This window comes from Sciurus carolinensis, unplaced genomic scaffold (genome assembly GCF_902686445.1).
Source record: "Sciurus carolinensis unplaced genomic scaffold, mSciCar1.2, whole genome shotgun sequence".
Classification (NCBI taxonomy): domain Eukaryota; kingdom Metazoa; phylum Chordata; class Mammalia; order Rodentia; family Sciuridae; genus Sciurus; species Sciurus carolinensis.
In genome coordinates, this window is record NW_025920137.1 from 1,779,719 (window position 1) to 1,795,562 (window position 15,844).

General features: G+C 38.9%; 1 protein-coding gene across 1 annotated transcript in view; it reads left to right on the forward strand.

Moving 5' to 3' along the window:
• The first annotated feature begins 3,825 nt into the window (after positions 1 to 3,825).
• Positions 3,826 to 15,844, forward strand: part of LOC124974208 (lambda-crystallin homolog) — a 34,147-nt gene continuing 22,128 nt past the window's right edge. The window contains exons 1-2 of the mRNA XM_047537651.1: positions 3,826 to 3,896; positions 14,049 to 14,156. Of these exons, the coding sequence (XP_047393607.1) occupies positions 3,856 to 3,896; positions 14,049 to 14,156 (149 nt within the window). The 5' untranslated portion in view covers positions 3,826 to 3,855. The remainder of the gene's footprint in view (positions 3,897 to 14,048; positions 14,157 to 15,844) is intronic.

Genomic DNA, 15,844 nt, shown 5'->3' on the forward strand with positions numbered 1-15,844 from the left:
TTGCAGAACATCAAGGGCTCCGGACGTTGTGACAGTTTCCCTTTAAGTAGCAGCGTGAAAAGGCCATATTTTTTATTGCATCACAATATCACAAAACTGAAACTCTATACCCATTAAATGGTAATTCTCTATTTCCCCTTACCCCCAGACTTATGTCTATTTTATTTTTTGTATCACACTCTCTTGGTTACTTAACTTTACAGAAGTCTTAAAATTAGTTAGAGTTCTTCTAAATTTATTCTTTTTCAAAATTGTTTTATTCCTTTAAATAATATTGGAACTTGTTCTGGAGTGCACTTAACTTGGAATTAGGTTGGTCATTTTGAGTCTTGCTTTTAATCTTTCTCAGGGTGATTCCAGAGAACTTTTCCACTACTAATGCAACATGATTTCTGAGGATTCTACTGATGTCCTTTTGTTATGAGGTTTTCTCACTTTGACTGGTGGGAACACAAATCTCCTCAGTTTTATGACAGTTCTGAGGATTTTTCTGTCTACTCCTTTCTTGGACCACCCTTGGATATGTTCCTCTATCATTTGTACAGATCAGTACTCAGCTATAGACTTGAGGGACCTCTTCTCCAGAGCCCTGGAGCATGTTCTTCTCTGTACATCTTTTTCTTCTTTGGTACTATGTCCTGCAAATTCTGGTCATTTTGCTTTTGTCCCTGTTATTCCCTCTTGGCCAGAAGCAGGTGTTCTTTGAAAATACCATAATCTTTTTTTTCCCCTTTGGTGATACTGGAGATTGAAATCAGAGGTGTTTTATCACTGAGCTACATCCCCAGCCCTTTTTATTTTTTATGTTGAGGCAAAATCTCTCTAAGGTGTAGAGGCTGTTCTTGAACTTGCAATCTTTCTGCCTCAACCTCCTGAGTCTCTGGGATTATAGGTGTGCACCATCATGTCCACCTAAATTCCAGAATCTTTAAAACCCTTTCTCATAGATATTTATTATGTTTTAAATTAGAAGCTATATAGAAATAACTTTGTCCATCTTCCTGTCCTCTTGCATTTCTGTACAATAGTTCTCTAGGATTGAATTAAGCCAAAAGGCACACAACATTTTAAATTTTGAGAAATTAACAACTGTGAGCGTTCTTTTCACTTAATTGCAAGCTAAAAGGTTAATTTGCCATAGTTCCATAGTTCTGTGAGTGCTGACAGAAGAAAGAAATGCCTGGATTAGAAATAGAAGACCTTATGACTCACCAGAGAGTTGGCATATTTACAAAGTTTCTTTCTTAACATTTTCTTTTGTTTTATTTATTTATTTTTTAAACAGGATTTTTCTTTGTTTTCCAGGCTGACCTCCAACTCCTGGGCTCAGGAGATCTTCCTGCCTCAGCCTGGGACTACAGTCATACACCAGAGGACCTGGCTTTTTACAGGGTTCTTGATGCTTAAATTCCTATAGGGTTACATACAGGGCCAGATGACCCCTGCATTTGCAATGGGTAAAGGCTCAAAACTTTTTTTGTGTTTTATTTATTTTTCTCATTTTTTTGAGATGGTGTTTTGCCAAACTGGCCTCAAACCCAAGTAGCTGGGACTACATGTGGGCCCCACCAGGGCCCCCAGGGCCCAGCATTTTTTGAACAAACAGCAAACGTTATAGTGGGCAGCAATCCCACTTCCAGTGGTGAGCAGTCACAGGTACTCACTGTGTGTGTAGCTACAGAAACTGCTCAGCATCAGAAAATGGAAGTTTTGGAGTCGGTACAACTCAGTCAAAACACCACAGATGCCCAAGGGCTATGACTGAATGTTCTCCCAATGATACACTGTGACATTTCCTCTAGAAACACTATGCCAATTTAAGCCTTAAATTGTGTACGAAAGAATTGTAGCTCTGAAAGACTCCATTGCCATTGGAAAAGGGGTCTGAGAAGGTCCTCCTGAGAGAAGAAGAGGATCTCAACTCAGTCCTGACTGGTTCTTGGCTTATGCCACAAAAAAATAATTTTAGGATGTTTTAGAAGAGGCCCAAACACAGGTTTATTTAAGAAAGTAGAGATATTTATTTAAGAAAACAAGCAATACAGCAGGAAACACAAAGAGAGAAGTGTGGTGCTCAATAGTGAGTTGCACTTTGGTGTCTTGGACTTTTCCTTTAAAGGAAATTTATAAATAGTGAATGTGGGAAGTATGTGTGAGTTTAGTTTTTTTCCAGTGAGCTTAGTTTTTTTTTTTTTTTTTTTTTTGGTACCAGGGATTGAACCCAAGGGTACTTAACCACTGAGCCACATCCCTAGCTTATCACCCCCACCACCCCGGTTTTACATTTTGTATTTTGAGATAAGTTCTCACTAGGTTGCTTACAGCCTCCCTAAATTGCTGAGGCTGGCTTCAAACCTGCAATCTCCCACCTCAGCCTCTTGAGGTACTGGGATTACAAGTCTACACCACTAGGTCTGGTGGTAAGCTTAATTTTCTTAAATAAGCACAGGGTGAATCACAGTGGTCTTGTTCTTTCAGGATCTCTGGGTTGATGTCATCCAGTCAATAGACAATGCTTAGAATATCCCCATAAGTCTCTAACAATATTTTCCCTTTGCTTTATTTAGTCTAAAGTAAATATGCTGTACAAACTAATAACTTATTAATCATTTGGACTAACAATACTCTAAGATTCAAGGGTTTTTTTTTTTACAAATTCAGGCCTGGGGAAACACAGGCTTGGGGAGTAAAGGCTGAGGGTGTACATGGAACTTGGATTAAAATTATATTTTTATTTCCCTTTCCTGTTAGTTTCCTTTGTACCTATCATTTCGCCAATTTCATGGGTGAAAGATGACTTATCTTTGTTGGGTCACTTTTCATTTTTGTTCAGTGAGATTGAATATCTTTTCAAATATTTATTGAAAATTTGTGAAATTGTTCTTTAAAACCTACTCTCTCTGAGACTTCTATTTCACTGTTGACTTGGGGAAAACAAACTGAAGAAAGAGCTCCATTCATCATCTGAACCTGTCGGTCACATTTCCAGCTTGAGTGCTGCCTAATCATTTTCAACTGGAGGATGTGACATTTTCCCTTTCACGTGTGCTGTAAGGGCATGAACTTTTGTCATCCACGCATGATGCCCTTTTCATTTGATCTCGTCTGTTCCTGGCTCCAAAAAGAGCCAGGCTTTGAAGCGCTATGAGATTTCCTTTTTCTTACACATCAACCAACTTGGCCTCTGGAAGGAGGAAGTACATTTCATAGTCGGCATGGCACAGTATAAAGAATTCAAATATGTCATTCCGTTTTGCAGCGTAACATATCCGGAGTTTCCCCTTTTCTGCTCTCCCAAAGTTCTGCAACCTCAGAACTTTGAAGCAGAACGAATTACCTGTGTAAATCCAGTAATAAACTGGGCCTGACCTAGTATGTATTGAAAAGGTGCTACTATCTTCAAATGGGAAATATGCGTAAACGTTTCTTTTAGGGTGCTTTAGTGGTCTACTCATGTGCCAACCTGGCAGTCTCTTCCAGTGGACACTGGTTTCACCATGCACAGTTAGAAACTACAAAAAAAAAAAAAAAAAAAAAAAAAAATTACTCGAATCAGAAGTGTCTGCTCTTTCCGTTCTTGCGTGTTCCTTGGTAGTTTCAAGGAAGATCCATTTTATAAGTGGTGCTCATAACGTAAACGCTCGGTCAGCATCCAGACAGCCAGAGTCAGCATTGCCCTGGGGCGCTCGGGAGAAGGCTGTGCAGCCAAGGGAGGGCAACTGACCGCCTGCCCCGCCCGCAGCCTCCGCACGCCCCCAACCCCAAGGCGCCGGGACCTGGCACGGAGCTCCGCGCAGGACAGCCCCGCCAGTGTCGTGGTGTTCGTGCTCGCTGTGCCCAGTTAGGCTCCTGGCTATGGCGTCCTTGGCGGCCGGCGGGGTGGTGATTATTGGCAGGTAAAAGTTTCTGAGGTGTCGTGCTCTTGCCATTGGATCCTGGGGAGGCGCTGGGGACCCGGTTTCCGCGCTTGGGCCCACGCTTTGCGTCCATCCGGGTGGGCACTAGCTTGCTGCTGTCTCTGAGAACCGGTGGGTGCGCCAACTTCCCGCCCTCTAAGGGGCTCTTGGCTCTTGTTTCCCTTCACCGAGCTGACTAGGCTGGGAAAGCGTCTGGGTCAGCAGCGGTGTCAGGCAGAAGCACCCTGTAGAGTGCTAATGTGAAACTTGGTGCTGATTTATCCCAAGTTCCGAAAGCTGACAGAGTAGGCTGCGATTGCAGTGCAGTTCCTGGGATGTACCAAACGATGCCCGGCCTACCAGCTAGTCCACATAGACGCTCAAGGCATTGAACACAACGAAACAAATTTTGGCAATGATCCTGCGATAACTGTATCCTTAGTCACAGTTTATGAATGAGAAAACAGAAATGAAGCAATTTACCCAAGGTCATAGTAAATGATGGAGATGGGACTAGCCCAGAATGGAGGGCTCAGATGCTTGCTTGTCAAGGATGCCTGCAGGGCACATTCCTGTCTGCTAGCGAGGAGGTATTCAGCAAACACACCTGGCGCGTGGATTGGCGTTTCTGATGTGGATGACCTTATCAGTTTAACAGCCCGTATTCCATTCAAATAGATTTCTGGTTTGTGCTCCCACGCCCACTTTCTTTCTTTCTTTAGTTAAAAAGGGGAGGTATATTATGTATACCTTTCCATCGTCTAGCTTTTCTTAGAAATTCTAAGCCACGTATGTAATCAAATGTTCTAGTAGTTGTTTTAAAGTAAAAATAGATAAAACTAGATAGATGCATAACTATGGTCCCAGCTACTTTGGAGGTTGAGAGGGGAGGATTGTTTGAACTTAGGAATTTAAGGCTAGCTTGGGCAACATAGCAAGACCCTGTCTCCAAAAAAAAAAAGTTGAAAATTTTTATAGTACATTTTATTTAACATACAATCTCCTAAATGTTATTATTTCAACAAGTATTAAATTTTATAAATGAAATACTTTACTTTTTAGCATTGTCTTCAAAATCCAGTATGTATTTAATACTTGCAGTGCATATATTTTTGTCAGTTTTTTTTTTTTTTTTCTTTTTTTGCCACTGTGACCAAAAGACCTGACAAGAACAATTTTAGAAGAGGAAAAGTTTATTTGGTGCTTATGGTTTCGGAGCTTTCAGTTCACATACAACCAGGTCCATTGCTCTGGGCCCCAGGTGAGGCAGAACATCATGGTGGAAAGGTGTGGTGGAGGAAAGCAGCTCAGAACATGGTAATCAGGAAGAAGAGCACCGAAGACAAAATATAAACCCCAAAGGCATGCCCCAAAGACCTACCTCCTCCAGTAATACCCTACCTACCTACAGTTACTACTGTTATCAATGGAATAATGCATTGCTGAGGTTAAAGCTCAAATAACCCAATCATTTCACCTTTAAACTTTCTGCATTGTTTCACACATGAGCTTTTGGGGGCCACTTCATACCTAAACCATAACAACAGATCATCTCAGATGAGCTTAACATTCCCTGAGGCTAGTGGCAACCATACTGGACAAGGTTTGTTTAAGTAATGATAGAACCTTTAAAAAAGTGGATATTCAAAAACTTAATTCTGTCCCCATTTTGTGAAGACTCCTTTAAAAAGTATTACAGGGCCAGTAGCCTGAGTGGTAGAGTATTTGCCTATCAGACATGAGACCCCGGGTTCCATCTCCAGCACTGCAAAAAAAAAAAAAAAAAAAAAAAAAAAAACCAAAAAACAAAAAACTTCCAATTATTTCCAAAATGCAGGTCAAGATGTGAGAGAAGGTTTGCTTAATGAGACCAAACTGGAAAGTCTTTGACCTTCAGTTGTTGTAGACCAATCAAGGGACTTCACTTTTCTACCTTTATGTAGCCTGAGGCTTTCTTCATTCCCTTCCCTGGCACCTCCTTTTTCCTTGGATCCTTTCTCTTTCACCATGTGACTGACTTGGTATGTAAGACAACCTAGTACACAGAGTGGTCTGATGCTGTGTGGGTGAAGGCTTTTACAGTTTGAGATGAATTGGGCCATTTTGTGGGGTTGTGTTGTTTTCTTAAGTGAAAAAGTAGAAGGAAGATACTTTTCTTTTAAAAAATATCTTTATGGATTATGTCAACATATAGCATAATACAAAAACACTAAGTATATATAGCTCAGTGAGTTATCACAGAGTGAATGTACCACTGTAAAAATGTTCACAGTGAAAATGTTCTTCAATCTGAAGTTAGACTCTGTTAAGGATTTCTTTTATGGTTAAATAAGTCACCATTTATGATAATAGTGACAGGAAAGAAAGTCTTTAAAGGTGATTGATTACTGGTCAGTTGGAGGCAAGCATGAATGTTCACTGGCCTATTGATATCCCTTGGTATCCATGGGGGATTGGTACCAAGGTCCCTGAGGATACCAAATCTGCTCATGTTCAAGTCCTTTTTATAAAATGGTGTTGGATATACATAGAACCTACACAACCATCCTGTATAGATAACTTATAATATTTGACACAATATAAATGCTATGTAAATAGTTGTTATTGATTAGGGACACAGCTCAATCATGGACTATTTGTCTAACATGCTCAGAACTTTGGGTTAGATCCCCAGCACCCCAAGAAAAGAATAATAAGATGTTATATTGTATTGTTTAGGAAATATTGATAAGAAAAATACTGTACATGTTCAGTATAGATGCAATTTTTTCCTGAATTTTTCAATCCATAGATAAGGATGGCTGATTATCTTCTTGCTGTTCAAGATGGTAGCCACTATCACCTGTGGATATTGAGTACTTGAACTTGTCTAGCTCTAGTACTGCTGATTCCCTGAGTGTTAACATTTATTTAACTTTAACTGATTTTAATTTAAATATCTATATGTAGCTAGAGTATACTGTATTTATCATCATAGGTCTAGAACCCTGAGAGTGTAACTGAAAATTCACATGTATATAATATGCACATTTTATATTAATTGTAAAAAGTTTCATAGTATAGAAGAATAATGGAGTAAATGGAATATAATCCTATTCCTTTATCCAGAGTTCCAGTGGAAGTGATTTTAATTATGTGCACAACAAATGGCTTCACATAAGATACTTTGTAATAAGATGGTTACCCTCTCTGTGACTCCTTTAATATATTTGAGGCTTAACTCAAGTGAGTATTGTGTTAGAGCTTTGAAGGTTGGCCAGCACTTCTGTGGCATTAGAGGATTTTCAAGTCTATAGGAAGCATGCCAAGGTCTTCCCTTCACCAGCTTGGGCAGTCCTTTTAGTCTCTTATGTGAGGTGTCTCCCACGTTTACAATGTCAACTGTAGAGATGGGAGATGGAGTGGGGAGAATACTTCTGGCTCCTACCCTAAGACTACTCTTGAAGGCCCCCTGCCACCCAAACTGCTTTCAAGTTTGAGACAAGCTTGCCCTCCCCTCCTCTGCTCTGATGTGTCCCATCTGTTTGAGTGCTAATAACTTAGTCTGCTACTGTTTCATGCATACTGGCAGAGGACATGAGTCTTCTGGATCAGTGACAAAGGATTTCACTAATCATGGCAGAGCAGGTGGCATGAGTATCATACAGACATACATATTGTGCTTTGCTTTATTGTTCTTCACAGATACTGAGTGTTTTTTTAATATTTTTAATTGTAGATGGACTCAATACCTTTATTTCATTTATTTCTATGTGGTACTGAGGATTGAACCTAGTGCCTCACACTTGCTAGGCAAGTGCTCTACCACTGAGTCACATCTTCATAAACATAACTTTGATGTTGGAAAACCCAAAGTTAATGTGACTTGCTTTACTGTGAAATTAGCTTAGTTGTAGTGGTCTGGAACTGAACCTGCAATATATCTGAAGCATGCCTTTATTTACATTGGTTCCCCTTCTCCTAGAGTCTCATGAAGGGTGCTTGAAGGGTCTGTGTGGATTTCAGAGACTACTGAGTTAAGGGACCCCAACATTTTTATAGTAAGCAATAAGCAATTCTTTTTTGTCCTCAAGGGACACATTGTCTCATGTTTCAAGGTCTCTTGCTGCATATATAACTCTGAGAAGTGGTCCTGGTGAAGAATGGCCAGGGCCTTGTAGTCTTAGCACACCCAGCAAGACATGTAAGAGCTCATGGAAAAAGTCTTCCAATACTGAATATGTGGCTGTGTCTACACATCCCCCTCAAAACCTCTAAAATGGGGGATGTATTGCAGCTACTATATTTATTAGATTAGGACATGATGCCTGGTTCACATTTTCAGGAGCTTCCAACTTAGAGAAACCCTAGAGAACTTTGTTGATTTGTCTTTGAATTGTCTGAGGAGTACTGGGGACCGCTTGTGATGAGATGCAACTTGCTTTTGATATTCTAAGTAGAAGTGGAAATTTTCAGGATTGACAGAGAGGTGGGGCCCAATCCACCTATCCAATGAACATTGGATGCCGTTGTCCCTGCCAGTGATTATTCTACCTCTGTTCAAGTACCTCCAGTTTAAAGAATTTTCTGTCCGTTTGATTATGGGGACTGCCTATTCTCGGCAAACACCAAGCTTCATTATAAGACCCAAGCAATGGAAATCGGTGCAGTAGCTCCAGATCAGCCTTGCACTTCCTCCAGCTTATCAATTTCCCTTCCCTAGGGGATCAGATCCTTCAACATGAAAACACATAGTTTTTATTCTAAACTGATCCCATTCTCCCCCTAGTTACTGCCACATTTCCTTTCAAAACTTAGTAAAATTGTCTGTATTCTGTGTCCAGTTCTTTCTTCCTATCATCTATCTCTTGACACTGAATTATGGAAAAATTTCAAACCATATTAAAGTTGAGAGAGTAATATAGTGAGCCCATATGTAACTATACCCTGCCCCCAACTTCAACAGTTACTAACACATAGATAATTGAGTTTAATTTATATATTCTCTGGATTATTTTGAAACAAATTCCAGACATTATATGATTTCATCTATGACTGTATCAGCATGTATATCTAAAAGACACAGACTATTGTACAAATATATAACTGAAATGCCATCATCATATGAAAAATATTAACAAAATTCCTTAATATCTTTAAGTATCTCTTCTGCATTCAAAATTTTCCTTATTTTATTTTAACGCCTGGTTTGATTGATTCAGATTCTAAATGATGCCCACCTATTTTATTTGATGATATTGTTTCTTGATGCTTTTAATCTATAGATTTCTCATCCCATTTTTTTTAAAGTTTCTTGAAGTGTATTTGTTGAAGAACATGAGTCATTTGCCCTGTATAATCTTCCACAACATAGATTTTGCTGAATGTATCTCTAGTGTCATTTACCATGTTCCTCTATTCCCTTCATTTCTTGAGTCTGGAGTTAAATCCAGGGATCCATTTTATTTTTTTTAATTATTTTTTCATTTTATAGACTGCATTTGATTCATTGTACACAAATGGGGTGCATCTTTCCGTTTCTATGGTGTGCACGATGTAGAGTCATACCATTCGTGTAATCATACATGTACACAGGGTAATGATGTCTGGACTTTCCTTGGGATCAGGTCACAAAAAGTGCTCTGATCATGGTCTCCATTCTCATTCATCCTACTAAACCCAATGGCCAATTCTCAGTCCAAATTCTACTTGATCACTGAGTTTTGACCCAGATGGACCTCTTGTCTCCTTGAGGCTCCCTCCACTTACTGACCCTCTCACCTGGTTATCTTTCCCCATTAAGGTTGGACTGTCCTAAGTTTCAGTTCCTTAGAGATCTCACTCATCTTGCATTACTAAATACTCCATATTCATGTTCCAGCCCAGATCTTGGCCCTGAACCAAGGACTTCTATCCATTTATTTTGCTTGACCTATTTGTTAGACATCTCTCAATTAAAATACCCTATATTGAACTCCTTATCTTCTCTCCTAAAATCTTCTCCTATAGAATTAATGAGATCTCCATCCTTTTTGGTCTCCAAAACAAACTTGGCATTCATCCTCAATTCTTTTAGTTTTTATACCCTACGTTGAACCTACCAGCAATTCTTTTTGTCTATACCTTGAATATATTATATATTCAGAACTCAGCTCACCACCGATCATCCCTTCTGCTTCCATCCTCTTCCAACCTACCATGATATCCTGCCTTAGGCTCTGGATTCCTAATTGTCTTCTTATTTCTATCTTTGTCTGTCTTCAATACAGATACTGCTTGACTTATGATGGGGTCATATCCTGATGAACCATCATGAGGTGAAAATATTAGAAGTGTGAAATGCACTTACCACCAACTCACTTAACATCATAACTTAGCACCACAGCACTATAGAGTGTTGATTGTTTCCCCCTTGTGATCCTGGGGCTGATTGGAACTGTGGTCACTGCTGTCACCTATCATCATGGAAGAAGTTTGGCTCTTATAGCACTAGCCTGGGAAGAGATCCAAATTCAGACTTGCAAGTGTGATTTCAACTGAATGCCTTTTGCTTTTGTACTGTCACAAAAGTCAAACCATCAAAAGTTGGGCACTATATACTTTTAAGAAGGCAACTAGAAAGTTCCTTTTAAAACTTAATTCATGTCTTTCATGTAAGTCATTCTATTAGATACCCATCTCATACATATCAGTAAATATCTAAATGCCTCCATGGTCTCTGAGGCACTATGTATGTAATCAGCTCACCTTCCCTTCCTTCCCTTGGACTTCATCCCCCACCACCCTGTCCTCCACCTCCACTCCAGCTTCACTAGCCTTGCCCATTTGGAACTTGCACCATTCTTTCCCTGCCAAGGACACTTTTCTTCCAGATACTCATGACTTGGCATTTCACCTTCTTCAACTCTGCTAAAATGTTACCTTCCCAGTGAGACAGTTCTGGTGGTGCTTTTAAAATTTCTTTGCCTCCTATTCTCTACTTTCTACTTTTAGTCCCTCTTGTCATTTTCTCTTTTTCCCTGGCACTTTTACTTATTTACAATAAACTAGGCTTATAGCCCACTGTAAGCTCCTAGCATCAGGCTCCAGAATAGTGCCTGGTACATAGTTGGCACTCTTTACTCCTGAGTAAATCATTGTTGCCTTTGTCTTAAATACATGGGAAGAGACTGCTGACCATTATCTAGTGTTTGTCATTAATGCATGTCAGCGTTTTTGTTGTCAACAACTAACATTTATCAAGCTCTGCAACGTGCCAGGAATACAAAAGGTGAGCAAGGTTGTTCCCGGTGCATAGAGCTTACGCTATTGAACAAACAAGAAGTTCATATTGCGGGCAAGTGTTGCTTTTCCCTCACTTCCCTGTACAAAACTTACTGTGGTTTTTACTCACACACTTAGATATCCTTTATGAAAGATCTAACAGTTCACAACAAAGAAAAGTGTTGAACCTACCAGATCTAGAGATTAAGATGGAAGTGAGATCTTGCACTGGTCATTTTCTTCCCTACATCTGCATCTACTCCAGGGTATGCCTATGCACATTCCACCTCACTCAACTTCCCTATATTAATATGGTACAATGTATTATAATTAGCAAACCAATACATTATCATCCACTGATAGTGTTAATTAAAAGTTAATAATACTGGTTATTAATGAAATAATACATTATTATTTAGTAATATCTTTTAAATTTCTGATCTCCTTAGTTTTTAACCTGATGTCCTTTTTCTGTTCCAGAATATCAGATTACATTTACAGTTTTCCCTCTATATCCTTGGGTTCAACATCTGTTGATCCAACCAACCACGGATTGAAAATATTTGCAAAAAAATTGTATGCATAACTGGACATGTACAAACTTTTTTCCTTGTCATTATTTTCTAAACAATACAGTATAACAGCTATTTACATAGCATTCACTTTGTGTCAGGTATTATAAGTCATGTAGAGATGATTTAAAATCTATAAAGAAGATGTGCTTAGGTTGTATGCAAATACTATTCCATTTTATGTCAGGAATTTGAGCATTCTCTGAGCAGGGAGGAAGAGGTCCTGGAACCTATTCCTCATTCATACCAAGTGACCACTCTACCTGTTTGTACCTGTTATTTCTCTTTTGACTTTTTTTTTTTTTTTTTTTTTTTTTTGGTGCTGGAGATTGAACCCAGGGCCTTGTGCTTACAAGGCAAGCACTCTACCGACTGAGCTATCTCTCTCTTTTGACTTCTCTGTGACATTTTCTCAGACTTTCCTTGCCTTTGATAACATTGCCAGTTTTGAGGAGTACCAGTCATGTAGTTGTAGAATGTCCCCCTGTTGAAGTTTGCCTAATGTTTTTCTCATGACTAAGCTGGAGTTGTGGTAGGAAGACCACAGAAATGAATTTCCATTCTCATCACATGCCAAGGTATCACAACATACACCATCATTATGATTCATTGCTGTTGATATTAACCTTGACCACCTGGCTGAGATAGTGTTTCAGGTTCCTCCACTGCAAAGTTATTCTTTTGTTTCCTCTTTACACACTGTACTCTTTGGAAAAAAGTTGCTTTGCATAGCTCATTTTTAAGGGTGGAAAATGATGTTCCATCTCTCTGAGGACAGAATTATTTGGAATTCTTCTGCGAGGGAAATGTGGCTTTTCCAATAATTATTTATTTTTTCAAATATTTATTTTTAGCCATATGAACTTGTGAGTATGTATTCTGTAGCTTGTATTATAATCCACAAATGGCTCAATTTGTTCCAGTTTTGGCCATTAGGAGCTCTTCTAGTGGGCTCCTGTAATCCCTTTGATATAATTTATTAATGTAGGTTTTTAAAAAAAATTTTTTTAATTGTCAGTGGATCTTTATTTTACTTATTTATATGTGGTGCTGAGAATCAAACCCAGTGCCTCACACATGCTAGGCAAATGCTCTACTACTGAGCTACAACCCCAGTCCCTTGTTTGTTTTTTAACATTTACTTGCTGGTGCTACAGACTGCTCCAGGCTCATCTTATGTCTTTCCTGGCTCAGCTCTAGAATTAGCCTTTTCTCTAAGGAGTACTGCTTCCTTTTATTGGAGAATAGTATTAGAAACTAAGAATTGGACTCTAGATGTGTTCTGTACATTTGTTTTAACCCTTTCAACAACCCCATATGTACTCTATGATTTTTTTATCTTTTTATTTTCTAATAAGTCTGAAATAATGGGTGGAAGTGAGGGTTAAGTGTAAGGACTCAAGAGACCTCTTGGCTTTATCTCCTAGCTCCTGCATGGATAGCCTGTGTGGAATAAATTCTTCTGTGTCTCAGAAGTAAATAATGATAGTACATACATTATAGGGTTGTTGTAAAGATTAACAGAGGTAAGACCTGAGTGTTTAATGGTACCTGACACCTAATTCATGCTCAAATGCTGTTGTAGTGGCAATTAATTATTTGAGGAGGACAGCAAATACACTTATCCTTCTGTACCTATGGGAGATTGGTTCCAGGATACCCACAGGTAACAAAATCTGCAGATGCTCATGTTGTTTTCATACGATGGTATAATATTTGCAAAAATCTATGCCCATCTGTATATTTAAACCATCTCTAGATGACTTTAAATACCTAGTATAGTATAATGTAAATTGCAGTTGTACTGCGTTGTTTAAGGAGTAATGACAAGAAAAATGTCTCATATGTTTAGTACAAATGTAGTTTTTTTTTTCCCCCCCAAAATTTTCAAACCATGGTTGGTTGAATCCCAAGATGTGCAACCTGGGGATGTAGAAGACTGGCTGTACTAACTCTCATGTTCAAGTTAAGTGATTTGCATAAGACACTGGTCAAATGGGGACTCAACTAAGGACTTTTTGCCTCATGAGACCCTACCACCGCCTGACTGTAATTTTTTGTTTCAGTGCGTGAGCACCTAATTAATACCTGACATATTACCATGTTCCCTGTGGAATACTGATCTTGGCCGTTGAGCGGGGGGTTCAGGAGTACTTGGGTCGGGACAGATAACATTCTAAATAAATACAGTTATCAAGATGTGTACTTTAAAAAGATTTATTAAATATTGTAGGAATGGGATGTTGTATGATTTTTAAAAGTTTCTTCGGATGAAGAATGAAAAACTGTTCAATTATTAAATTAATTTGAATCCTTTCTTAATTTTCTTTCCCTGCAGTAAACTCATTGGAGGAAGCTGGGCTATGTTGTTTGCCAGTGGAGGCTTCAAGGTGAAACACTATGATATTGAGCAAGAACAGATAATGAATGCCCTGGAAAATATCAGGTAGGCTAACTGATGCCTTCTGGGAGGAGTTGGAATGGCCCTATTTCTTTTAGTTGATCTTGTTTATCACATTCTCAAGGCTGTAAATATCTGTGATTGTACATTTTCATTTGATAGCTCTTGAAGTGCCTCTGAGCCAGTGTAGGTCAGGTGCCTGACCTAGGTCAGGCTAGAATGTGAATTTAGATTGGAAAAGGGGCTTCCGTTGTTAGGACAGGCCCATTCAGATTGAGAAGTTGTGAGAGGGGGAAAAGAGGAGCTGAATGTAAATGTCAGGCTTCAAAACCAAGTGAGTTTGTGGACTTCCCTTGCTATGTCACACAGGGGTAGAGAGCTGGGACTTTCTGTGCTCCCTCTGCAGGATAAGCCCATATCCAGTAGGTGATAGCCAGAACTTCATAGGCATTACCTTATAGGAACAGTGATACTAAGCATTGTTTTGATCTATTGATCTAATGATGACAGTCCCCAAATTAAAACATCCTGAATTTTAGTTAGGGTTTAGAATTCATGTGAGAGGACAGAACTGGAGTTACTTTTGTGGGTGTTAGTAATGTACTTGTTAAAGGCATGAGAGTAACTGGACTTACCAAATTCATAGGACTGAGTTTTAGGAGTGGAAGTCACAGTTGGTAGAAGTATAGAAACCAAAGACAAAGACCAAGAATAAGGGAGTTCAAAAATAGAGGAACAAAAGTAATGCAACATGTCAGAAGGAGAGCTTCCTCACTGCATGACTCATTTACCTGTGATGACCTTCGCTGAATGAATCTGACCATTTCAGACACAGTTTGGTTTAGGTAGTTATTATCCCTCTTTTTAGGATACTTATAAATACATAACTTAAATTTGTCTTTTTGTGTAACAAAAATATGCTTGCTTTATCTAAGTTTACCTTTTAGTAAGATTAGTAGAGGGTATGATGTCAGGTTATAAGCATTAAGAAATCAGATATCCTACTCCAACTTTATTGTGTTACAGATTCAGAACCTGAATCCAGAGAAGTACCTTCTTACATATAGTTATAAAGAGTCAATGCCAAGATAAAATGCCAATCCCAAAAACAAAACTCAGACACTGAAAAACCAAAAAGCAAAGTAGCCAGCACAAAACCACTCACACAAACTATACCATTTTGGAAGGAAAGTTACTTGGCATTTCAGTGCCCATTACCTGCCAGAGGTGTGCTATTCACTAGGGGTATGTAGGCAGATGATGTATATATAGCCATGGAACTTACATCCTAGTAATCCTTTTTGTTTTGTTTTTAGGCACTGGGAATCAAACCCAGGGCCTCATCCGTACTGGGCAAGCACTTTACCAGTGAGCCACATTCCCTGTCTATACCCAGTAATCTCAATCTTAAAATAAACTCTAGGAGACATGTTGTTACCATGATTTTATGAGAAAACATAGGTCTATGAAGGATTAAGAACCTGTTCAGTAGACATAAGATTCACCATAAGATATAAGATTCCAGCCCTGATCTGTCTGACTTCAAAGACATGTTAAGCATCTTCAGCATCCATCTGTACTGTATGCTTTATAGAGATTCTTCAAATATTACTTTTAATATAATATTTGGCATATCCAAAAGAATAGATCATAGGTATAAGTTTAGAAAGAAGAACAATGAAATAATCATCCATGACCCTACCACCCAACTTAAAATTTAGAGCATTACCAAT